Below are 25,484 nucleotides of genomic sequence, written 5' to 3' on the forward strand. Positions count from 1 at the left end.
TTTCTTTAGTTGTGGCGACTGGGGGCTACTCTTCGTTGCGTTGTGCAGGCCTCTCATTGTGGTGGCTTCTCTTGTTGCGGAGCACGGGCTCTAGGGCGCGCAGGCTTCAGTAGTTGTGGCGCACGGGCTCTAGAGCGCAGGCTCAGTAGTTGTGGCGCACGGGCTTAGTTGCTCCGCATGGGGGATCTTCCTGGACCAGGGCTCGAACCTGTGTCCCCTGCATTGGCAGGCGGATTCTTAACCATTGGACCACCAGGGAAGCCCGTGGTTGTGATATTTTCGATGAAACTGGAAGGATGAGTAAGAATTAGCAAGATTAAGGGGGCCTTCCCTCCCCCCACCTTGAAGGACCCTCAGCTGAGTGTCAGGCGTCCATCAGCCCAGTTAATCCTCACCGTAACACTCTGGGGAGATTCTGGTATTGTGCCCCCACCGTCAGGCTTGATGAGGCTCCTTGAGACACTGAGGCGCAGAGAGATGAAGGAACTTGCCCTGGGGGTATGTGAACCCAAGAGGTCTGACTCCAGTGCCTGAGGCTTTACAGCCACTCAACTGTCCGTTTTGTCGTCTGCTTGGGCCCAAAAGCCCCTCCCAGAGAGGCTGCTGCCTCCCAGTCTCGCTCCTTGCCCACTGGGCCTGGTGCCAAATAGCAACAGCAGATCAGTGGTGAGCTAACTTGGAGCCGTGTAAAAGGCCTTCCTGGCTAAAGGGACTGGTGCTGCTGGTGGTTTTTCAGGAGGGCTGGCAGGCCTGGGGCAGGGTCTGGGCGGGCCTCGCCGGAGTCCAGGAGGTACCATCAGGCGGCTCTGCAGCGCCTTCGTGCTCGGGGCTGGACCAGGCTCAAGGCCGGGAGGGGCGGGGCAGGGCGGGGCAGCTGCTTTCTTAGTCTGCGTTTGGTGTCCCATCCCCCCACCTGATCTCAGCGCCTGCCCCTTCCTCTTGCCCGGGAATCCTTCTCCCTTAATCAATTTCGTGTGTGTGTGTTTCCATATACCCCACACCAGGGGCTGACCCTCCAAGGCTTATCCACCCCTCCCCACGCATTACAGGCAGAGCTTGGGCCAGCCAAGTGGACCTGGGTAGGTGGGAGCTTCCCAGAGCTCCAAAATAAGGGAGACCCCGACGGACGTGCAGAAACAGGCCCAAAGAGGATGAATCAGAGAGCAGCCTTAGAGAGGGTCGAGCCGCCGCACCCAGACGCAGAGTGGGTGGTCTCCAGACTCCGAAGGCGGGCTTTGGAGCGGAGGAGCGCTGGGCGGGGTGGGGGCCCGAACTGCACCCTTGAGCGCCAGGATGTTGAGACTCTAACTTCCTGCCCAGAAAACAATGGGGCTGAGAGGAAGGGAAAATGGGCTTACGCCCCACAACAGACCAACCAACACCTGGCCCTGCTGTATCCTCACCACATAAGGAATTACCCTGTATAGCAAACCACCCCCTCCCCTTGCAAGCCGCCTTCTGCTTTTACCCCAATAAAAATCCCCCTCGTCCAGTACTGGACGCGACTTCTCTGGCCCCTTTCTCTCGGACCAGTGAACCTCGCCCGGGAGCGCTCCCTAATAAAGCTCACTTGAAGCTTTCCTCTGTTTCGCGGTGCCGTTTGTTAAGATCCGACCTTACAGTGCCTCGAGGGTCTTTTGCTTTTTCTGAGATCACTGGCTGCCCTACTGACGCTCAGGTCACTAACTCCCCTCCCAGCGCCCCCGCTCGTCACCACGCCCCGCGCGCCGGTCCCAGGAGTGGTGACCTGAGAGGCCTGAGGCTTGGCCGCTCTCTTCTTCGCTGTTCGGCCTGGGGTGCTTCCTGCCCAAGTCGTTGGGCTTTGGTGACCGACAACGACTTCCTTGCCTTGGCTGGACACACACGGGCCGCCTTCTCCGTTACTCCCCCTCCACCTCAGGCTGCTTGGTCCCCAGCCAGGGTCGCACGCACGCCAGTGACTCACCCTCTCGGAAGGGGGTGGGATTTACTCGACCATCTCCCCACTGCGCTCCCTCCCTACACCCCTGTCCCAGCAGCGGCTGGGCAGAGGGCCAGTCTGCAGTGTCTAGGCTGAGTGTGTGGGGACCGCCAGCTCGGCGTGGGTCAGGGCGCTAGGGTTTACAGCGCTAGGGTTTACAGACTCGGACTTGAGTCCCTGACATGTGAATTTGGGTGAGACCTAACTCGCCCTCTGTCCTCAATTGCTTCCTGTAAACTGCTAATAACACCCATTCCAAGAGTTGTGAAGGTTACACTAGAGGCTGTAAGCGTTAGGGCAGCGCCAGGCACAAGGTAAATGCTTAATAAAAGGCAGCTGCTATTATTAATTACAACTCCAGCCTGGAGATCCTGACCTGGTGCTGACCCCGCGCTCACAGGTTGGGGAATCTTCAGGGTCAAAGAGGAAAAGTCCCGCTCACGCGGTAGAGGGAGATTGGTGCGCCCCCCTCTGCCCCCAGCCGCTCTCTGGACCCCTGATCCAGTCCCTCTGCAGCCCCGAGACCCGCTCCAGACCCTCGGCCTTCCCACTACGGCCCGCCGGAGGCCAGGTTGTGCTTTCGGGCCGGCGGGGACTGGAGCAGGGCCCGGTCACTCCCCTGAGCTCGAGTCCTGGGAACCGCCCCGCGCCCCCTCCAACCCCCCTCCTTGCGGGGCGGGCCGGCCCTGGGGCGCCTTAAAAACCGGAGCTGGTCCTCGGGTCGCCGCCGCTTTGAGCAGGATCCAACGTCGCTACGGTTATCCTGAAGCACCTCGCAGACCCCAACAGCCATGGCCAGCAAAGGCTTGCAGGACCTGACGCAGCAAGTGCAGGGGGCGGCCCAGGAAGCGGGTGAGGACAGCGCGCGACCTGGGGCACATAGTGGGACTCCCGGGTGGACGCGGGTGTGGGGCCGGGGGCAGAAGCCTGGGGACTGCGCAGCCGGAAAGTCGGCGGGCGGTTCTGGCTAGGAAGGGCCCTCTCCGGAGCTGCAGGGACCCGGAAGGACGCCCACCCGGCCAGCCCGGGAATGATGCCTTGAGGGAAGTGGGAGAACAGCAGTGCCTGAGGAGTGGGGCGGGGGGGTGGGGTGCTTTGGGCATTGCCAGAGCAAATCCGAGGCAGCTGCTAGGGCCGGGAGCGGCCCCACCCGGGCCCTCGGGAGAGTGACGGTCCACGAGGAGAGCGCGCTCCGCCACCACGCCCGATCTCTGCCCGCCAGGTCCCAGAGGCGCACAGAAACAGGATGGGACGGGTGGCTTCAGACTCCCACCGGGCTTTGTTTTGAGCACTCCCCGCCCTCCTCCGAAATACTCATTTCCTCTTAAGTCCTCAGGCAGAGGATCTTCCCACCTTCATGCGGGCAGGGCAGGTCCCCAGTCTTAGTTTCTCCACCTCTGGCTCTTTCCCCCTCAGACCTGAGGTTATGCAGCTGGGGGCTGGGGATGGACTGGGGAGTAGGGTACGTGAGGAGACTTCAGCCCCACCAGCGGCAGCTCTTCCAGTCCCAGCTCAGCCTCCCTTGGGACTCCAGCTCCCAGTCTGTCCTACACATACCCCAGTCAACAGACAACACCTAAACCAACCCCCTCCTTCATCAGTGCCCCAAGGAAAGCCCACAGTTGCTCCCCTGAGGCTAAAATGGTACCAGGAAGCCTCAGTCTACACTACCCTTCCTTCTGGGCCTCACTTTCCCCATCTGTAAGCTGAGTGCAGAGTCTCCTTCCCTGTGGTCTTGACTGTGCTACGTCAGACAGAGACCCCAGGGACCTCTGTGAGCAGGAGACCCAGGGTCTGCCTGACCCCTGTACCCCCTGGTCCCCAGGGTCTGGGTAAAGCAGGTCCTTTCCTGTTCAACAGCAAGGATGAGTCAGATCTCTGAAGGCCAGAGCCACCTGTCTGCCTACCGAGCAGGTGGGGACCCACCTGAGCCCCTGGAAACCCTGTTCTTCACAGGCACGAACTCCGGTCTAGAGGAGATGGCCTGACTTTGGAAGTTTCACCTACTTTCCACACTTCGTTTCCTAATGCCTTACGCTGCCTTCTCACGGAGGCATTGGCAGTCATTGCTTGTGTGCCCTCTGGGGAGAGGCACAGGAGACAGGAGGTGGCGAGAGGGCCTTGCAAAGTAGAAGCCCCAGTGCTCTAAATGTGGGAATTCAGGCATCTGGGCCAAGCCTCCGGGGGAGAAGTTGTTAAAGGCGGCAGGGTTCTCCCTGGGCTGTGCCCAGCAGTAGCCACAGCCCAGATGCCAATTCCAGCCTGGCCCAGCCCTGCCTTCCTTCCTCACTTGGATATTTTTGCAGCAATCCTGGAGAGGCAAGGGAAGCAGGCCAGAGGGGAGGAGCCCAGAGTTACAAATAAACAAGAACAACCTGGAGTCATGGAAAGGGCTCATGCCCCTCACTGAGTGGCCTTGGTCAAAGAACTTTACCTCAGTGGCATCCATCCCTGGGCCTGTAGGACAGACCACTCTAGAGAACAGATAAGGTTGGCAATGGTGGGGCCCCTGTGGTTGGTGGTATCTCAACAGGATCCCACATGTCTCTGTTCTAGTGACGGCGGCTGGAGCAGCAACTCAGCAAGTGGTGGATGAGACCACAGAGACAGGGCAGAAAGGTCTGGTGGGGCTGGTGGGCAGGAGGGTGGACAGCCCCAGCGCGGCCCTGCCCTCCACCCAGCCCTTGCCCAGACACACCTTCTCCTCTGCAGACGCTCTACCAGCATTTCTTCCTGGGGAGGGAGACCCAGGCCAGGCTAACCCCGCAGGGCTGTGGTTCCCCAGGGCCCCGCACTCAACTGCCCTATCCTTTCCTTTCCCAGCCATGGACCAGGTTGCCAAGTCTACCCAGGAAACCATCGACAAGACTGCTAACCAGGCCTCTGAGGCTTTCTCGGGTTTGGGGAAAATACTCCGCCTCCTGAAATGACAGAAGGGAGACATGGGTGACTCCCTTCCAGGCCCGGAGCTCTAGCAGGCTCTTGGCGGGCCACCTCATTAAAGCACATATGCCTACTCTGTGTCCACTGAATGCCTCCTCCCAAACTGGGCCCAGCCCTCCCTCACTTAGAGCAGAGGCTCAGGTATCCAGAAACTCAGCCCTGACGTCCAGAGTCCTGGCATTCCAAATTCGGAAACCCAGACGGATTGTCCAATAACTCATTTCCCATGTCTTAACCGTGCGTCCAGACTCCCACTTATCCGAAGTTCAACCCCCCCATCTAGATACGTGACCCTCTCCCGCTCTATTGCCCCTGCCCCCGATTCCAAAACCGCTCCCTCAGCTCCAGGAACCCGCCCCTTCCTAGGAGGGGGATACTCGGTGCCCATATCCTCGAGGAGCTCAGGTCTGGGCGGGGGCCTCAGGAACTTCTCCCAGTGAGCTAAGCCCGGGGCGGGGGGCTGGAAGCATCGAGGCATCCCAGGGCCAGGCGCCCTCGAGGACTTAAGGGGGCAGGAATTCTTGGGGAAGAAGGGGGACACAGGGACGGAGCTTTTGGCCATCATCACCCTACACCGCCCGCCCGGTGCTTGCGCGACTGTCGCAGCCGACGGTGAGTCACGGGGCCGGACCGGGAGGGCGAGGACACGCCCCGAAGATCTGAGTCCCACCCAGTTGTGTTTGGCGCGGTCGCCAGGAGCTCCGCCCAAGACGCGCCTCCTTGGGAGGTGCCTGCGGCGCACGGGGCGGTGCACGTGGGCGCGGCGCACGTGGGCGTGAAGCGCTGGGACCCGGCTGTGTGCGTGCGCGCGCTAGGCCACTCCCTCGGGTACCCCTTCCCTTCCGGATGCGCCTGTACTTTCTGGCCCAGCGCGGAGGTCGACTTTTTTATCGGGCAGGTTTCCCTAGAGGGTCTAGAGTTCGCTTAAACCTTATTCCCTCCGACCTCCCCAGCACGTGTCCACGTGTCCATGCACGCGATACCAACCCTGGGTAAGTCCTGCTGATGGGTGACTCAGTGTTGCCACAGGATAAGGTCTAGCCATGGCGCCGGCCGCTGGCTGCCCTATTCATCCGAACCCCCGCCACACCTCGGCAGGTGACGGCCCGTTCCGTTTCCCCACTTCCACGCCTTTGCACACACTATTCCCTCTGTCCGTAATGATCTCGTTCTCTTCTGGATGAGCACATACGTAGTCATGCCGTTTCAACTCACTAATATTGGCTACACAGCACTTCTTAGTTCTGGGGAGATTGAGGAAAAAAACCGTCATCTTTCCTTCACACGCTGACTCGGGGCCGGCTTTCCCAGAGGCTTTCCAGACATGCCAGCAGGGGGCAGTGTCGTCGTGTCCACCCCTATCCCTCCCCTTCACACCCCACAGGTGACCTTTCCCTTCTCCGATCTGAGATCCCTCCCAAGGAAGCAACAGGTCTCCTCCCTAACCCTTAGCATCTCTCACCCTCACCCCAGGGCCAGGCCCAGTTTCATGCTTGGTTCCTGTTGCTGACTGTCCCCCAAAGAAGGGCTCAGCTGCAAAATGGGCGAAGGCCTAAAGGGAAGGTCCTTGAAGAGATACCTGGGGTAATCTGGAGGTGCTTCCAGCATTTCCAGGAGCCCCTGCCCCCAGGAGAGGATGCCAGGGTTGGGAGAGACCACCTGGGGCCACAGCAGGAGGCAGGTGGGGCTGGACTGGCAGAGCCCTCACATTTTTCTGGAATGCATCCTTCCCCTGCCTGACTCAGGAGAAATTCCAATTGGCCCAACGATCCCTCTTCATCCTGTTCTCCTTGTGGGTGTCGGCCTTAGGGATGGATGTGTGAGCCAGCTCAGGCCAAGGACAGGAGGAGTCAGGTCTAGGGCCAGGAGCCTTCTAGGAAAGGTTTTTCATCCTCAAAAAGAAAAGAAAAGAAAAAAAAACCAAGGAAGAAACATTTTCTCCTATTCCACTGAACATTTTTGTGTCTAGAAATGATTTTTAGAACTCTGACAGCTACTTCTAACCACAGGAGGAACAAGCCTAAGGAAAAGCCAACTTGCTGATTAGGGCAGAGCAGAAATATAGAAAGAACCTGGATCCCAAGTTACTTTATTCAGTCCCTAACTTAACCAGGCCTGCAGCTGCCAGGAGCTAGGTGAGAGGATCAATTTCCTCATTGTTTGAGCCGCTGTGAATTAGGTTTTCTGTTGCAAACAAAAGCTTAAATCCTGATGTTACCTCGAAGCTAACGTCCTGTATTTGCCGGTCTCACCCACCTCCCCAGCCTCCTCCCCCAGCACGCCCTCCCTCTCTGCCTCAGCCAGGTTAACCCTTGTTCATTTCCCTTAACATTGTGCTTCTGCTCATCTCAGTCTTTGCATGTGCCCTTTTTTTCTACCCGGAATGCTGTCCATGCTCCGTCATTAACCACCCTTGTCCAAGTTGCTCCTGCTCTTTCATCCTTCAGATCTCAGCTTCCCTGATCCTCCCCCAACATACACAGAATGGGTCTGGCCTCTGCCGATACGTTCTCACACCCCCGTACTTCTTTTCCACGGTTATATACTAATGAGTTGCTCTCCTGTGTGCTTCACTGATGGTTGTCCACGGGTTGCAGCCAAGTCCCTTCCACTGATTAGTGCACACCCAGAGCCTAGAGTGGGGCTCCGGCAACATATGCCATGTGAATGCAGGGATGACGGTCCTTTGGTTCTCCTACCAGATAACAGAGCTGGCACATTGTCAGGTTCACCATGGTGCAACCTCCTACAATGCAGCCCCTTCCACAAACCCTACCGCCATGCAGCTGATCTCCCATGCACCATGCAAATGCCTGTTTCTGTGTGCCTCTATTCCCCCAACACTGAGCCCTGGGGCGCAGGGCCAGGTTGGACTTGTCTTTGGTCCTATGTCTGGGACAAGGTGGGCATGGTGCTGGGGAGCCATGGGAGCTTATAGGAGCCCAGGCCTGTCTCCGTGAGGTTCATGAAGCTAGCTGAGCCCAGATGGGCTGAGGAGAAGGCAGCTGTGGCCACTGCACCTGTTGGGTCTTGGTCAAATCTCCAAAGATTAATTCTTCCATTAGCAGTTCCTCAGATAGTTCCTAATTCTCCAAATCCCAGTTCCCCAACTAACCAAAGTCACTAACATCACATTTTGGTTCCACTGGACTTCTCAGCTCTGATTCCCATCAAATTACAGATGAGAAGGGGCAGAGTTTTCTGCTTTCCACCTTCTCTCCTTTTCTCCTATTTTTTTTTGTTGTTGTTGTTAGTTGTCTCATTCCTACTTTGTGAAAACACATAGCATTTGCATCCCATTCCTCCACACCTTCACCTTTGTTCTGTCTTCGATCTGCAACTGAAAATATTAGAAGCGCTCTGCCATTCCTTCTGCTGAAATGTTTTCTGTTATCTCTTGGTGGTTTGGAGTTAGCCCTCTAAAAGTTTCCTCAAGAATGAAATCTTTTCAGATGAATTGAGAAGACGTCTGGGATCTGAGCTGAGAACTGTTACAGCTGGGCCCCTTGGGTTATTGCATTGTGACCATGAGGGTTCACAGTGTCCTATTTTTGTGTATGGCATTTTGTATTTTTTTAAAAAAAGGTTAAAAAGTTAAAATAAAAATTTTTTTAAAAAAGAAAGGCTCATGTGAACCATATTCTGAGTTCTTAAATGTGTGGTAATGTTGGTCTGTAGCCTTTATACTGTATCCTCAACTGGGTTTGAAATTTACTTCTCACACTTTTTTCCATGGGCATCATCTAGGTGTGGCTGCCCCACTTTCTGCCACAGAAGGTTAAGCGGTACCTAGAAGTCTGATTTCTAACTCACTGGAATTTCTAATAAGTGACTTGATCTTTCTGGCTGGCTGGCTTTCTTTATCTTTTTCATCTTTTTTATTGAAATATAGTTGATTTACAATGTTGTATTAGTTTTGTATATGATTCAATTACATATACAAAAGTGATTCAATTACATATACATATTTTTTCAGATTCTTTTCCATTATAGGTTATTGCAAGATATTGAATATACTTCCTTGTGCTATACACTAGGTCCTTGTTGTTTATCTATTTTATATATAGTAGTGTGTATTAATCCCAAACTCCTAATTTATCCCTCTCACCCCTTTATCTTTAAGGTACAATAATTTTTTTAGGGTTCGTCTCGGTGATGGTTGTTCTGGTTCAGTTTTCCCTAGTATGCTGTTTGCTTTTCCCATATTGATTCTAGATTTCTTTTATTTCAGAAACATTTCTTAATTGTATTTTTAAATATTTGCTCTGTTCATTGCTTGGCTTTCTTCTTTGGGAATTCCAGTTGTGGGCACAAAGTTTTCTACCTTCCACATCTGCCGTTGTCTCCCAAACACTGTGTATGTCTTTAATATGACTCCTTCTTTTTTCTTTGCTTTTTTTCATTTCTGTTCCCATAGGTACCTACTGTGGCTCCTTCTAGTTTAGTCTTCATTTCTGCAATGGTTTGTTTTACCTTTTTTCTTCTGTTTTATTCCAGAGTTATGTAAGTTCCTATTCTGCCTGCTCCTGTCGTCTGCCATCTCATCCCTGAATTCTGGTATTTCTGTTTTACAGTCTTCCTTCATAACTACTAATGCTTTATTAAGTGTCTTATTTTCTTTCTAAAATTCATGTTGGAGTTTAATTCATGTTAGGTAATAATTTTCATGTGCCTTCTTTGAGGCACACTTTTTTGTGGGATTTCTTTGTATGTGATGTCGTTTTGGTATTCTTTTTCATATTTAAAAAATAGTATGTTTTTACTGTTAGGTAGAAAAAAGTGAAGTCAAAACTGCATATCTCTGGTATGCTAGCATTCCTGTAAAGAAAGAAGGAGGGTGCAAGAAAATATGCAGGGCACATGTCTCTGCATATTTGTGGGAAGAAAATGCAAGAGGATAAACCAGAATCAGAGAGACCAGTTACCTACACGGGACAGGTGGGAAGGCAGTGGAAAGAAGGAGGGAATGGCAACAGGGTAGCAGAGATGAGGAGAGAGTGACACTTAACTTCAGAAAAGTTAAATTTGATGTGTGAGTTGGTGATGGGCTTTTAAAAATTCTTCTTCCTGTGTTCTTGTTGCCCCATAGAGTTTCAGGAAGGAGAAATGGGCTGAATTAAGAATTAAGCTCTAGCCACGTTGCTTCCAGACTTAGAAGTCCGGCAGGTTGAGCTGGTGTTCTCTGTTTACCGAGAATCCACATCCTGTCCTCCCTGCCCTCTCCCTGGTAACCTGCCTCTTGAACCGCATCACCTGGGCTCCCTCACCCTCAGGACTCGGTTGCGTTCAGCCAGTGGGGGATATTGATAGGAGATGGAGAAGAAGAGGAGAGGAATTTATTCCTCCTGCTTCCTTCTTGCTGGGTGTGGTTGGGCAGTGGCCCTCTTCCTCTGCTGACAGCTGCAGCTCCTGTCTGCTGACCCTCTCCTACAGCTGCAGCTCTCTTCGGGGTCTACAGCCCCTCCAGGCCCGGGGAGGAAACAACTCCCACTGCTCCTGGTCGCTGGGGGCCTCGCCATCCCTCTTTGGTTCCCTTAAGTCTGTCCACACCTTTGTGAACTGTCCCTTTCCTCAGGTATCCCTTTGATGTGCCCTCTGATTTTTTCCGGAACCCCGACTGACACCCATGGATGTATGAGTGCTGATATGCTGGGGAAGTCTTCCTTTGGTGACTGACAAACCGAGTCTCCAGGAGTCTAGTCTCCCTGTGGCTGGGAGGGGTCTGTATGTGCAAGGTATGTGGGCTGTATATACTGGGAGCTCAAGTCCATGAAGTAGAAGTAGGAGAAAGCAGAGGCAGGATGACAGTCATAAAACGCTTGACATTCATGGCATCTGCAGTTCAAATCACAGGAGAAAAAAAACCATCATGCCTCCGACATAAGACAGCCCTAAGTATTTAAGTACGCACAGGTTTTTTTTTTCAGAATTATTAATTGCTCAGTTGGCAAATTGCTGTTTGAAAAATTGACTGTCCTGACTTGACGATGTGGTCAGCTGGTCCTTTGCCAGCCTGGGCTGTTGAGCAGATTCTACTTGGAGAATTAGTTGACTCTTGTCAAGGCTTGATTCTCCCCGCCCCAAGTGCAGGACTTGACCTTCTGACTCAGGACAGGCTGACATGGGTGCCTGTGTTCAAGGCCTGCTCTGTTGGGGCCCAGCACGTACCAGGCTTCTTCCAAGATGGGGTGGTTCCCACCTGAGTCATCTCAACCTCACCCAGGCAGGTAACACTGCTCACTGCAGGAGTCACCCAACCCCTCAGACCAGAATCCCGGTTAGGAGGGTCTTGTGCTGTCCTAGTTTCTTTGGATGGGAGCCACAGATGGGCTGGCCTGAGCTGAGAGGACAGGGAGCTGGTCAGAGCTAGAGTGGGAAGGCCTGTGGGACTAGATGTGGGCCAGAGCACCAAGGTCCGGGGCCCAAGTCCAGTCCTGGGCCGCTTGGCCTCTCCAGCTCTCTTGCCTTCCCCCTGTTGGGCATTTGGGACCTGTGCCTGAACCCAGCCTTGCCAGGAGATCTGGGGCCAGGGTTGTTGTCACTGGAGTCTGGGTGCTCACACTGGGGCCAGGCATTAAGGAGGAGAGGGTCCCATGTGCAGGGGGGATGGGGTGAAGGCAACAGCAGTCTTGACAGGGAGGGAAAGAGTGCAGCCGGAGTCCTGCTGAGTGGCCGAGCCGTGACCAGGGCCTGTCGAGGAGCTGGTGAGCTCCTGAGGAGAGGGGGATGGTGGGGAGGGGTCGTGGGCTCTGGAAGCTATCCTAGACCTGGTGGGTGACACTGCCATCCTGCCGGGGAGTCCGGCGCAAAGGACCCCTCTGGGGGTGGGGGACACACACACGTCAGAGGAAACAGGGAAGGGGCTCTGATGGGCCTAGGGAGCATCTCTGTGGGTCTCTCAGACCAGTTCACATCAGCCATGTCCCAGGAGTGCCCCCACCCTTGGCAGCATTGTCCTGATAGTGTGAGCAGAGCTCTCTGGTGTTTGGCTGTGGCAAGGGGAGGCCAGAGTCATCTGGACCTGCTTGAGCTCCAGGGCCCTCACTGTCACGGCCCCTCCTGAGTCCACAGGCTAGTGCATATATATTTATAAAACTTGCAAGAGAGAAGTAGTGTATTTTTTCTTACAGGGACTCTCCAGATTGTTTAAGACTTGATCTACTCCTGCCAGTGGCACGTGTGGGGCTGTGACCTTGTGACCCAGAGTTCCTGCTGCCCACAGCATCCCCTGCCCACCCCAGGCGGGCCGGCCACTGCCCAGGGCTCCCGGTACCACTCAGGAATGTGGGAGGGCCTCAGCTCCATAAAGCCTGTGTCAGGTAAACACTAATTAGATGCCACCACACCCTCCTGGACCCCTCTGAGGGATGAGGGAGCCTACATGGGGGGAGCAGCCTCAAACTCCTGCCCCAGGCCTGGACTTTTTGAGTAGGGCCTTGGGAGAGCCTTTCCTCCATGACTCCTGGCCAGTGGCGGCGGGTCTCATCTCCAGGCCCTCTCACTCCGAGGCAGGCTCATACCCCTGCCACTCTTTGCTCCACCCACTGGTTGGTCAGGGCTCACTGCCAAGCAGCCCCTCCCTAGCACATCAGTGACGAGGGGGTGGGAACAGAAGTTTACCAAGAGTTTGCGCGCATAGTTCCAGCAGCTGTCAGTGACAAGGCAAGGCAGGCATGGATGCCCCCATTTTACAGATGAGGAAACTGAGGCTCAGGCTGGGCTAGTGACTAAAGGAAGCAGCATGTAGTATGTGACCTGAGGCATCTCTCTCCATCCTGAGTAACTAGGGAGGCAGCCTGGCTCCCTAAGCATGTGTGTGGTGCATCAGGGGCTAGTAGAGCTGCTTTCTGGGAACTCTTGCTATGGCCAGAAGCACCTCCCCAGATGGTAGTGGGGTCCTCCATCTACTCCCCTAGAACCGCCTGGGTGGGCACTGCTGACTTCATCGGGCTCCCCTGAGAGGCCAGGCCCCAAGGCGCAGGGCGGGCTGGGTTCCCTCACACGCTGGCTGTCTCAGTGCTGGGTCACTCAGGTGCTCCCATAGTGAGAACCAGGTGACTGCAAGCCAGGGATGACTAGGCTTCTGGTCAATATTGTGTCCTCCTCTGCCTTGGGCCAGGCATGGCCCTGACTCCTCCCATCCCCCAGCCTGTCCAGGGGAGGCTGCAAAGCCACTCTCCAGAACTGAGGTCCTTGGGAATGGTGAGGGCAGCGGCCCCCATTACACTTGTATTCCTGGCCTGAGGGGCCGCCCAGGTCCCCAGGCCCACAAAACCCTAAACCCTTGATTAGGTCACTCTGGAGACTGTGGGCAGCGGGCTGGAAGGCCTAGCCCTTGTCTAGGTACCATGCCTAGGATACGGGGAGCCGAGGGGGCTGGCAGGGCTGCAGTCCCCAAGTGCCTCTCACCCCACAGGGCACTCGGGCCTCTTGCCTTGGGGCAGGGCATGTCCCAGAGCTGATCTCTCTGTCCAGCCTCACCCTGCTCCCTGTCCCTGCCCCTCACAGGGTCCCAGGAGATGGGGTATATGGGTCTCATGCTGCCAGAGAGGCACTGCCCCAGCCACAACGCTGGGGTGGCTCCACCCAGCCTCTTCCTCCTGCCGTCTGTGCTGACTCACCACCAGGGCCAGGGCTTGTGCCTCAGAGCCCAGCCAGGCATCTATAAAAGCAGACTGGTTCAGGCCCCAGCATCCTGCTTGATTACCACCTGTCGCCGCACAATGTTGGGAGGCCTGGGGAAGCTTGCCGCCGAGGGTCTGGCCCACCGCACCGAGAAGGCCACCGAGGAAGCTGGTAAGGACCCCGAGGCTTCTTTCCACCTGCACCATTCCTGCCACTGGGGGATCGGGACAGACTCGACTGGGCCTGTGCTGATCCCAGCAGGACTGGGGCAGGCCTTGACCCCATGGGGAGCTGATCAGCTGCATAGGGACAGGATGGAGGTGGGGGCTATGGAAGCTGAGGAAGGGACCTCGGGGAGGAGACATGAGGGGTCCACTGCCCCAAGCACCCCTCCCAGTCAGACCTGCTCTGCCCCCTGGGCTTGATACATTCCTGGGGTCTGTGGCTGAGGCCCGGAGGGGGCAGCTCAGAGGAGGCCCCTGGTGGCAAGAGGGGAGCCAGGGTGCTGGGTGAGCAGCTGGTGGCTTAAATCCGTCACTCTGGAAAGCAGGGAGGGGCCCTTCAGTATTAAAACAAACTATTCCGAGTATCCTATACAAAAAAAGGAAGACAGAGTTTAATTTTTACCATAACTTTATCTTATTTTATTTTATTTTACATCTTTATTGGAGTATAATTGCTTTACAATGGTGTGTTAGTTTCTGCTTTATAACAAAGTGAATCAGTTATACATATACATATGTTCCCACATCTCTTCCCTCTTGCGTCTCCCTCCCTCCCACCCTGCCTATCCCACCCCTCTAGGTGGTCACAAAGCACTGAGCTGATCTCCCTGTGCTATGCGGCTGCTTCCCACTAGCTATCTACGTTTGGTAGTGTATATATGTCCATGCCTCTCTCTCGCTTTGTCACAGCTTAACTTACCCTTCCCCCTCCCCATATCCTCAAGTCCGTTCTCGGGTAGGTCTGCGTCTTTATTCCTGCCTTACCCCTAGGTTCTTCATGACATTTTTTTCCCTTAAATTCCATATATATGTGTTAGCATACAGTATTTGTCTTTCTCTTTCTGACTTACTTCACTCTGCATGACAGACTCCAAGGTCTATCCACCTCATTACAAATAGCTCAATTTCGTTTCTTTTTATGGCGAGTAACATTCCATTGTATATATGTGCCACATTTTCTTTATCCATTCATCCGATGATGGACACTTAGGTTGTTTCTATCTCCGGGCTATTGTAAATAGAGCTGCAATGAACATTTTGGTACATGACCCTTTTTGAATTACGGTTTTCTCAGGGTATATGCCCAGTAGTGGGATTGCTGGGTCATATGGTAGTTTTATTTGTAGTTTTTTAAGGAACCTCCATACTGTTCTCCACAGTGGCTGTACCAATTCACATTCTCGCCAGCAGTGTAAGAGTGTTCCCTTTTCTCCACACCCTCTCCAGCATTTATTGTTTCTAGATTTTTTGATGATGGCCATTCTGACTGGTGTGAGATGATATCTCATTGTAGTTTTGATTTGCATTTCTCTAATGATTAATGATGTTGAGCATTCTTTCATGTGTTTGTTGGCAGTCTGTATATCTTCTTTGGAGAAATGTCTATTTAGGCCTTCTGCCCATTTTTGGATTCGGTTGTTTGTTTTTTGAGCTGCATGAGCTGCTTGTAAAGTTTGGAGATTAATCCTTTGTCAGTTGCTTCATTTGCAAATATTTTCTCCCATTCTGAGGGTTGTCTTTTGGACTTGTTTATGGTTTCCTTTGCTGTGCAAAAGCTTTGAAGTTTCATTAGGTCCCATTTGTTTATTTTTGTTTTTATTTCCACTTCTCTAGGAGGTGGGTCAAAAAGGATCTTGCTGTGATTTATGTCATAGAGTGTTCTGCCTATGTTTTCCTCTAAGAGTTTGATAGTTTCTGGCCTTACATTTAGGTCTTTAATCCATTTTGAGCTTATTTTTGTGTATGGTGTTAGGGAATGATCTAATCTCATACTTTTTCATGAGATTTTTTTTTTCTCCACTGTACATTCCTGCCTCCTTTATCAAAGATAAGGTGACCCTATGTGTGTGGGTTTATCTCTGGGCTTTCTATCCTGTTCCATTGATCTATCTTTCTGTTTTTGTGCCAGTACCATACTGTCTTGATTACTGTAGCTTTGTAGTATAGTCTGAAGTCAGGGAGCCTGATTCCTCCAGCTCCGTTTTTCGTTCTCAAGATTGCTTTGGCTATTCGGGGTCTTTTGTGTTTCCATACAAATTGTGAAATTTTTTGTTCTAGTTCTGTGAAAAATGCCAGTGGTAGTTTGATAGGGATTGCATTGAATCTGTAGATTGCTTTGGGTAGTAGAGTCATTTTCACAATGTTGATTTTTCCAATCCAAGAACATGGTATATCTCTCCATCTATTTGTATCATCTTTAATTTCTTTCATCAGTGTCTTATAATTTTCTGCATACAGGTCTTTTGTCTCCATAGGTAGGTTTATTCCTAGATATTTTATTCTTTTTGTTGCAATGGTAAATGGGAGTGTTTTCTTGATTTCACTTTCAGATTTTTCATCATTAGTGTATAGGAATGCCAGAGATTTCTGTGCATTAATTTTGTATCCTGCCACTTTACCAAGTTCATTGATTAGCTCTAGTAGTTTTCTGGTAGCATCTTTAGGATTCTCTCTATATAGTATCATGTCATCTGCAAACAGTGACAGCTTTATTTCTTCTTTTCAGATTTGGATTCGTTTTATTTCCTTTTCTTCTCTGATTGCTGTGGCTAAAACTTCCAAAACTATGTTGAATAAGAGTGGGCAACCTTGTCTTGTTCCTGATCTTAGTGGAAATGCTTTCAGTTTTTCACCATGGAGGACGATGTTGGCTGTGGGTTTGTCATATATGGCCTTTATTATGTTGAGGAAAGTTCCCTCTATGCCTACTTTCTGCAGGGTTTTTATCATAACTGGGTGTTGAATTTTGTCGAAAGCTTTCTCTGCATCTGTTGAGATGATCATATGGTTTTTCCCCTTCAATTTGTTAATGTGGTGTATTACGTTGATAGATTTGCGTATATTGAAGAATCCTTGCATTCCTGGAATAAACCCCACTTGATCATGGTGTATGATCCTTTTAATGTGTTGTTGGATTCTGTTTGCTAATATTTTGTTGAGGATTTTTGCATCTATGTTCGTCAGTGATATTGGCCTGTAGTTTTCGTTCTTTGTGACATCCTTGTCTGGTTTTGGTATCAGGATGATGGTGGCCTCGTAGAATGAGTTTGGGAGTGTTCCTCCCTCTGCTATATTTTGGAAGAGTTTGAGAAGGATAGGTGTTAGCTCTTCTCTAAATGTTTGATAGAATTCACCTGTGAAGCCATCTGGTCCTGGGCTTTTGTTTGTTGGAAGATTTTTAATCACAGTTTCAATTTCAGTGCTTGTGATTGGTCTGTTCATATTTTCTATTTCTTCCTGATTCAGTCTTGGCAGGTTGTGCATTTCTGAGAATTTGTCCATTTCTTCCAGGTTGTCCGTTTTATTGGCATAGAGTTGCTTGTAGTAATCTCTCATGATCCTTTGTATTTCTGCAGTGTCAGTTACTTCTCCTTTTTCACTTTTAATTCTATTGAGTCTTCTCCCTTTATTTCTTGATGAGTCTGGCTAATGGTTTATCAATTCTGTTTATCTTCTCAAAGAACCAGCTTTTAGTTTTATTGATCTTTGCTATCGTTTCCTTCATTTCTTTTTCATTTATTTCTGATCTGATCTTTATGATTTCTTTCCTTCTGCTAACTTTGGGTTTTTTTTGTTCTTCTTTCTCTAATTGCTTGAGGTGCAAGGTTAGGTTGTTTATTCGAGATGTTTCCTGTTTCTTAAGGTAGGATTGTATTGCTATAAACTTCCCCCTTAGCACTGCTTTTGCTGCATCCCATAGGTTTTGGGTCGCCGTGTCTCCATTGTCATTTGTTTCTAGGTATTTTTTGATTTCCTCTTTGATTTCTTCAGTGATCACTTCGTTATTAATTAGTATATTGTTTAGCCTCCATGTGTTGGTATTTTTTATAGATCTTTTCCTGTAATTGATATCTAGTCTCATAGCGTTGTGGTCGGAAAAAATATTTGATACAATTTCAATTTTTTTTAATTTACCAAGACTTGATTTGTGACCCAAGATATGATCTATCCTGGAGAATGTTCCATGAGCACTTGAGAAAAATGTGTATTCTGTTGTTTTTGGATGGAATGTCCTATAAATATCAATTAAGGCCATCTTGTTTAATGTATCATTTAAAGCTTGTGTTTCCTTATTTATTTTCATTTTGGATGATCTGTCCATTGGTGAAAGTGGAGTGTTAAAGTCCCCTACTATGAATGTGTTACTGTCGATTTCCCCTTTTATGGCTGTTAGTATTTGCCTTATGTATTGAGGGGCTCCTATGTTGGGTGCATAAATATTTACAATTGTTATATCTTCTTCTTGGATCGATCCCTTGATCATTATGTAGTGTCCTGCTTTGTCTCTTGTAATAGTCTTTATTTTAAAGTCTATTTTGTCTGATATGAGAATTGCTACTCCAGCTTTCTTTTGGTTTCCATTTGCATGGAATATTTTTTTCCATCCCCTTACTTTCAGTCTGTATGTGTCTCTAGGTCTGAAGTGGGTCTCTTGTAGACAGCATATATATGGGTCTTGTTTTTGTATCCATTCATCCAGTCTGTGTCTTTTGGTGGGAGCATTTAGTCCATTTACATTTAAGGTAATTATCGATATGTATGTTCCTATTCCCATTTTCTTAATTGTTTTCGGTTTGTTACTGTGGGTCTTTTCCTTCTCTTGTGTTTCTTGCCTAGAGAAGTTCCTTTAGCATTTGTTGTAAAGCTGGTTTGGTGGTGCTGAACTCTCTCAGCTTTTGCTTGTCTGTAAAGGTTTTAATTTCTCCATCAAATCTGAATGAGATCCTTGCTGGGTAATCTTGGTTGTAGGTTTTTCTCCTTCATCACTTTAAATATGTCCTGCCAGTCCCTTCTGGCTTGCAGAGTTTCTGCTGAAAGATCAGCTGTTAACCTTATGGGGATTCCCTTGTGTGTTATTTGTTGTTTTTCCCTTGCTGCTTTTAATATGTTTTCTTTGTATTTAATTTTTGACAGTTTGATTACTATGTGTGTTGGCGTGTTTCTCCTTGGATTTATCCTGTATGGGACTCTCTGTGCTTCCTGTGCTATTTCCTTTCCCATATTAGGGAAGTTTTCAACTATAATGTCTTCAAATATTTTCTCCCTTTCTTTTTCTCTTCTTCTTCTGGAACCCCTATAATTCGAATGTTGGTACGTTTAATGTTGTCCCAGATGTCTCTGAGACTGTCCTCAGTTCTTTTCATTCTTTTTTCTTTATTCTGCTCTGCAGTAGTTATTTCCCCTATTTTATCTTCCAGGTCACTTATCTGTTTTTCTGCCTCAGTTATTCTGCTACTGATCCCATCTAGAGTATTTTTAATTGCATTTATTTGTTGTTCATCATTGCTTGTTTCCTCTTTGTTCTTCTACGTCCTTGTTAAATGTTTCTTGCATTTTGTCTATTCTATTTCCAAGATTTTGGATCATCTTTACTTTCATTATTCTCAATTCTTTTTCAGGTAGACTGCCTATTTCCTCTTCATTTGTTAGGTCTGGTGGGTTTTTATCTTGCTCCTTCATCTGCTGTGTGTTTTTCTGTCTTCTCATTTTGCTTATCTTACTGTGTTTGGGATCTCGTTTTTGCAGGCTGCAGGTTCGTAGTTCCCGTTGTTTTTGGTGTCTGTCCCCAGTGGCTAAAGTTGGGTCAGTGGGTTGTGTAGGCTTCCTGGTGGAGGGTACTAGTGCCTCTGTTCTGATGGATGAGGCTGGATCTTGTCTTTCTGATGGGCGGGTCCACGTCTGGTGGTGTGTTTTGGGGTGTCTGTGGACTTACTATGATTTTAGGCAGCCTCTCTGCTAATGAGTGGGGTTGTGTTCCTGTCTTGCTAGTTGTTTGGCATAGGGTGTCAGCACTGTAGCTTGCTGGTCGTTGAGTGAAGCTGGGTGCTGGTGTTGAGATGGAGATGTCTGGGAGATTTTCGCCATTTGGTATTATGTGGAGCTGGGAGGTCTCTTGTGGACCAGTGTCCTGAAGTTGGCTCTCCTACCTCACAGGCACAGCACTGACTCCTGGCTGCAGCACCAAGAGCCTTTCATCCACACGTCTCAGAATAAAAGGGAGAAAAAGTAGGAAGGAAGGAAGGGAGGGAGGGAGGGAGGGAAGGAGGAAGGAAGGAAGGAAGGAAGAAAAGAAAACAAAAGAAGGTAATATAAAATAAAGTTATTAAAATAAAAAATAATTATTAAGAAAAAAACACGGACGCATGGAACCCTAGGACAAATGGTGGAAGCAAAGCTATACAGACAAAATCTCACACAGAAGCATACACATACACACTCACAAAAAGAGGAAAAGGGGAAAAAATCATAAATCTTCCTCTCAAAGTCCACCTCCTCAATTTGGGATGATTCGTTGTCTATTCAGGTATTCCACAGATGCAGGGTACATCAAGTTGATTGTGGAGATTTAATTCGCTGCTCCTGAGGCTGTTGGGAGAAATTTCCCTTTCTCTTCTTTGTTCGCACAGCTCCCGGGGCTCAGCTTTGGATTTGGCCCCGCCTCTGCGTGTAGGTCGCCGGAGGGCGTCTGTTCTTCGCTCAGACAGGACGGGGTTAAAGGAGCCTCTGATTTGGGGGTTCTGGCTCACTCAGGCCGGGGGGAGGGAGGGGTGCGGATGCGGGGCGAGTCTGCGGCGGCAGAGGCCAACGGGAGATTGCACTAGCCTGAGGCACACCATGCGCTCTCCCGGGGAAGTTGTCTCTGGATCCCGGGACCCTGGCAGTGGCGGGCTGCACAGGCTCCCCGGAAGGGAGGTGTGGATAGTGACCTGTGCTCGCACACAGGCTTCTTGGTGGCAGCAGCAGCAGCCTTAGCACCTCATGCCCGTCTCTGGGGTCCGCGCTATTAGCCGCGGCTCGCGCCTGTCTCTGGAGCTCCTTTAAGCAGCGTTCTTAATCCCCTCTCCTCGCGCACCAGGAAACAAAGAGGGAAGAAAAAGTCTCTTGCCTCTTAGGCAGTTCCAGACTTTTCCCCGGACTCCCTCCCGGCTAGCCGTGGCGCACTAACCCCCTGCAGGCTGTGTTCACGCCTCCAACCCCAGTCCTCTCCCTGTGCTCTGACTGAAGCCCCGCCCGCCCCGGCGGGTGAGCAGACAAGCCTCTCGAGCTGGTGAGTGCTGGTCGGCACCGATCCTCTGTGCGGGAATCTCTCCGCCTTGTCCTCCGCACCCCTGTTGCTGCGCTGTCTTCCGCGGCCCCGAATCTTCCCCCCGCCGCCCGCAGTCTCCGCCCGCGAAGGGGCTCCTAGTGTGTGGAAATTTTTCCTCCTTCACAGCTCCCTCCCACTGGTGCAGGTCCCGTTCCTATTCTTTTGTCTCTGTTTTTTCCTTTTGCCCTACCCAGGTACGTGGGGGGTTTCTTGCCTTTTGGGAGGTCTGAGGTCTTCTGCCAGCGTTCAGTAGGTGTTCTGTAGGAGTTGTTCCACGTGTAGATGTGTTTGTGGTGTATCCGTGGGGAGGAAGGTGATCTCCGCGTCTTACTCTTCGCCATCTTCCCGATTCCCCCTACCATAACTTTAAAGCTTCAAAGATTTCTTGCTTAAGAAACCACCGAGTCTGATTCTGTTCAAAGTCAGCCCCCAGGGTTTACACAAAGGACATTTTCAGTTTCTTCAAAGTCCCCAGGGGCTTCCCTGGTGGAACAGTGGTTAAGAATCCGCCTGCCAGTGCAGGGGACAAGGGTTCGAGCCCTGGTCCGGGAAGGTCCCACATGCCGGGGAACAACTACGCCCGTGTGTCACAGCTACCGAGCCGGTGCTCCAGAGCCCGCGAGCTACAACTCCTGAAGCCCGCGTGCCTAGTGTCCGTGCTCCGCAACAAGAGAAGCCACCGCAACGAAGACCCCATGCAGCCAAAAAAACCCCACAAAAAACCCAGAAATCCTTTTTTGTACGTCAGCCACTGGATGCAGGGAGGCTGATCCAGGCCCCACCTGTTGGACGTTTTGTGAAAAACAGCTTGTGCCGGAGTTTGCTGTTCTCTTTCTAAAGGGCTGCAAACCTGTCTGTGTTTCATTTGAACTTTGCAGCTGCTGTTGAGCACCCCCTTTCTTTTCACCAGCTCTCTGAGTGCTGTGTCACTCCCAGTCTGCACACGAGGGACCCAAGTGGTGGAGGTGATTCTAGGAGGTAGAAGCTGAGCCAGGTTTTCGGACCGTGGCGTCTTCCAGGGCTGGCCCGTTACCAACCTGGGAGGGCAGAGAGCTTCGTGGTGCTGGAGGAGTTGCTCTGGGGAGCTTGGTACTGCCGGAGGGAGCTTTGACATCCAGCCTCCCACTGCAGCGCAGCCTCCGTCCGGCCACAGGCAGGACCGCAGCTTGCCTGAGAGGCCTGGTGACCTGGGAAACACGCCCGGCCTTGGCTCCAGGTCCCCAGCCAGCAGCAGGGCCTGCTCGTTGGCATCCAGGCCTCGCTGGCCAAGGGGCATGGAGAGCCCTGCGCCTTTACCTAGCTTACTCAGCTTATCTCCTGCCAGTCGGGCCCCTCTCCGGTCTCTGAAGGAAGCCAGCTGGGGGTCCTTCTTGGGAGCAGCTTGTCCTGTCCTGGCGGGGGCAGCATCCCCGAGCCCCTTCCAGCGTATCCAGGGTTGTCTGGGCCCTGCTGTGAGGACAGGCAGCTTACACAGTGCTCTCACTCTGGGCTTGTCTCATTGTTTCAGTTGACTTCGTGGAGGGAGTGGTGAAGGAGGTGGTGAAGCCTGCCAAGGAGGCTGGAGAGAATGGTACGGCCAGGGTCGGGGTGGGGAAGGAGGGAAGCTGGGTGCTGGCAGCAGCCTGATCCTTGCCTAACCAGATCACACCTTGACCCCAGTGTGGCATCCTTTCTGTTGGTGTATAATTATCTGTGCTCATTTGAGGTCACAGGCCGTACTTTGCTAAAGCAAGTTCCATCTAGATAGTCGCCTCTGTGGAATGTTAAGAGGATGACATCACAAAAGACCAGGTGCAGGCGTGCTGGAACAAAACATCTGAGACATAAAATCATATATTTACATGAATACATATTTACATAAATGTTTATATGTTTGTGCTGTGAGTATCACGATGTAAAAAAGCACGTGTATATCTCACTCCTTACAACAAAATAGATTCCGGATGGATTAGGACTTAAATACAAATACATGAAATTATTAAATTGTGAGAAGAGAACATAGATTTTTGGCATAATCTCAGAGGAGGGAGGGTCTTTTTAACAATGACAGAAAATCCAACAGCTATAAAGGAAATACTAGGTAAATTGGACAATATAAAACTTCAAAATTTTCCATTGTGGAAAAAAAAACTGTAAGCCAAACCAAAAGAAAAACCACAAACTGGGCAAAAATATTTGTAGTAGAAATGATAGCCCAATATAAAAATGACCAAAAGATACAAACAGGCAGTTCACAGAAAAATGAAGCATGAGTAGGCAGTACACCCACAAGCAGATGCTCTGTCTCACTAATAGTTGGAGAAATGCAACCTGTTTGGAGAAATAAAAGCAAATTTGAATGCATTCCTCAGGAGCTGTGCTGCCCTCTGCCCCACAGACTCCTCCAGGGCACGACCCAGTAAGACTGCCACATCCCAGAGGCCACTCCAGGTGACTCCAACCCAGCGAGTGACTTGAATTGTTTACTTTGCTCACCTGGATATCATTTCTTCCTGACAGCCATTGCTGGAGCTTTAAAGAAGACCCATGAGACAAGGGACAAAGTGGTAAAGGAAGTCACTGAGACGGTGACCAACACAGTCACAAATGCTGTCACGCACGCAGCGGAAGGCCTGGGCAAACTGGGACAGTGAGCATGCCTGCCACCAGCAGGCTCTTCCTGAATCGCAATAAAAAGCTGTGAAATGTGTACACTGAGCCCTGGGTTTGTTCCTGTTTGGGTGGAAACATTGTGTTATGTCCTGAGTGTCTCACCACTCTGCAGGGACAAGAGGCCAGCACCTTGGCACCCACTGGGGGTCAGATAGATCCCTGTGATAAGTCAGATGTGCTGCTCTCACGTTATGACTTCTTAGGTCAGCAAGGAGCTCTTGAGAACTGTTAGTGTCTGTGCTACATTTCTTAAAAGCCTATTTTCGCAGCAGCTATACATAGCTTTCAGACACCTCAGTGCTTCAAGGACATCCCAAGGGAGGACCACAGTTCAGCTTATGTGTTCTTTGCGTTTTCCTTGAAATATTCTTACAGCAATCAGGGATGATAACAGACCAACCTGACTGAGGGGTTAGCTGGGCAGGCTCAGGCAGGTTGAGCTGCTTCATGTTCTGAAAGAGGCTTCAGAGAAGTGTTTCTGCTGGACAGTCACAGAATCAGGTCATGGAGAAACCGAGTCCACTGCCTGTTGGCTGCTGGAGCTGCTGTCAGATCTCCACTCAGAGACTTGGGTTAGGCCTAACTGGCGGTAGTGGGTCAGAATGCCTGCTCTTCTCTCCTTCCTGCCACGAGTGAGTCAGTACCATTAAAGTTAAACATGTTTGAATAGCATTTAGCTTAACATTTTGGATTAAAGAAAAAGGAAATGACTTGTAAAGATATGGCATTGCTTATTTATCCTGCTGGAAGTTATTGTTCTTAGGGGAAATTAGAAGAAAAGGTGTTTTGTGGAATGAGTTAGTTGCTCCCCACATTTCTGGAGTTCTTTCAGAATTGGCTTCACACGTTTCTGAATGGCCCAGGAATATCCAGTGTTCTGGCTTGGAACATTCGCTATTGTCCAGCTAGATATGGACCTTATATCTTGGTTTGGGTTCTGATGACTTTTGAGTTCTCCCAATCCAGACCCAAACTCAAAAGGATGTGGAGGGCTTCCCTTGTGGCGTGGCGGTTGAGAGTCTGCCTGCCAATGCAGGGGACACAGGTTCGTGCCCCGGTCTGGGAGGATCCCACATGCCGTGGAGCGGCTGGGCCCATGAGCCTTGGCCACTGAGCCTGTGTGTCCGGAGCCTGTGCTCCGCAACGGGGGAGGCCACAGCAGTGAGAGGCCCGTGTACCACACACACACAAAAAAAATAGAATGTGGTTTGTGGGTGGCAATGTCAACCAGAACAGCCTCTTTGTTTGTTTTTTTAAATTTTAGGAGGCAAATGAAGTTTTTTTTACTTTCTGCAGGGTTTTTGTTTTTAAATTTTTATTGGGGTATAATTGATTTACGATGTTGTATTAGTTTCAGGTGTACAGCGAAGTGAATCTGTTATAGAAATACATACACTCTTTTTTTAGATTCTTTTCCTAGATAGGCCGTAACAGAGTAGTGACCAGAACAGCCTCTTTGGATGGCAGTTCCTCTTACCAGACTTTATTCTTTGGGTGTGCAGGCAGAGGCCTGAAGGGCGAGGATACGTTCTGACATGTTAATGATAGCAAGAGATTGGAAACACCCTAAAATGATAATCAGAAATTACTTGGATGGCAAGCTTTACTCTGCTTATTAGATTTGACAATTTAGAGTTGACACTTATTACTTCTAGTGTATTAATAATGCTTTAGCTTGAAAAATGGGACTTGTGCTTAGATGGCCACCTAACGACTGGTTAACATTTATCACATTTATATGAAATGGAATACTCTGGCTGTTAAGAATGAGGAAAATATACACATATCATTAGGGAACATGTACAAATAAGTTAATAGTTTGTGAAATGTATGTAGAATAAGTTCATTTTTACAAAGCAAACATATAAGAATAGAAGAAAACTGGTAGCATGTATACAGCAAATATTAAAAGTGTTCAGCTCTGTGAGAATATGAAGAATCCTCACTTTTTATATTATGTATTTCCATGATGCTTGAATTTAAGAGAAAACCA

At 50.2% G+C, this 25,484-nt stretch overlaps 1 protein-coding gene across 4 annotated transcripts; it reads left to right on the plus strand.

The window, feature by feature from the left end:
• The first annotated feature begins 887 nt into the window (after positions 1-887).
• Positions 888-23,528, plus strand: LOC117202531 (uncharacterized). Of its 4 annotated transcripts, XR_007471368.1 has the most exons (8): positions 888-2,812; positions 4,517-4,579; positions 4,784-5,895; positions 10,479-10,638; positions 12,034-12,222; positions 13,412-13,699; positions 22,347-22,409; positions 23,339-23,528. XR_007471368.1 is itself a non-coding variant. In XM_033433935.2 (5 exons), exons 1-5 carry the CDS (start codon positions 12,186-12,188, stop codon positions 23,354-23,356), a joined length of 453 nt encoding a protein of 150 aa, XP_033289826.2. In that variant the 5' UTR covers positions 12,053-12,185; the 3' UTR covers positions 23,357-23,528. The 4 variants fall into 4 exon arrangements, 1 of the variants encoding a protein (XP_033289826.2); XR_007471370.1 differs by lacking the exons at positions 10,479-10,638; positions 12,034-12,222; positions 13,412-13,699 and adding an exon at positions 23,191-23,237; XR_007471369.1 differs by lacking the exons at positions 10,479-10,638; positions 12,034-12,222; positions 13,412-13,699.
• The last annotated feature ends 1,956 nt before the right edge of the window (positions 23,529-25,484 follow it).

The sequence above is a fragment of the Orcinus orca genome, chromosome 14 (genome assembly GCF_937001465.1).
Source record: "Orcinus orca chromosome 14, mOrcOrc1.1, whole genome shotgun sequence".
NCBI lineage: Eukaryota > Metazoa > Chordata > Mammalia > Artiodactyla > Delphinidae > Orcinus > Orcinus orca.

What these genes read in the sequence shown, in the direction of transcription:
- LOC117202531 (XM_033433935.2), top strand. Translation starts at nt 12,186, where the DNA reads ATGTGGGAGGGCCTCAGCTCCATAAAGCCTGTGTCAG. An exon ending in CTCCATAAAGCCTGTGTCAG is followed by an intron (nt 12,223 to 13,411) that starts GTAAACACTAAT and finishes TGCCCCTCACAG; the next exon opens with GGTCCCAGGAGATGGGGTAT. An exon ending in CAAGGAGGCTGGAGAGAATG is followed by an intron (nt 22,410 to 23,190) that starts GTACGGCCAGGG and finishes TGCATTCCTCAG; the next exon opens with GAGCTGTGCTGCCCTCTGCC.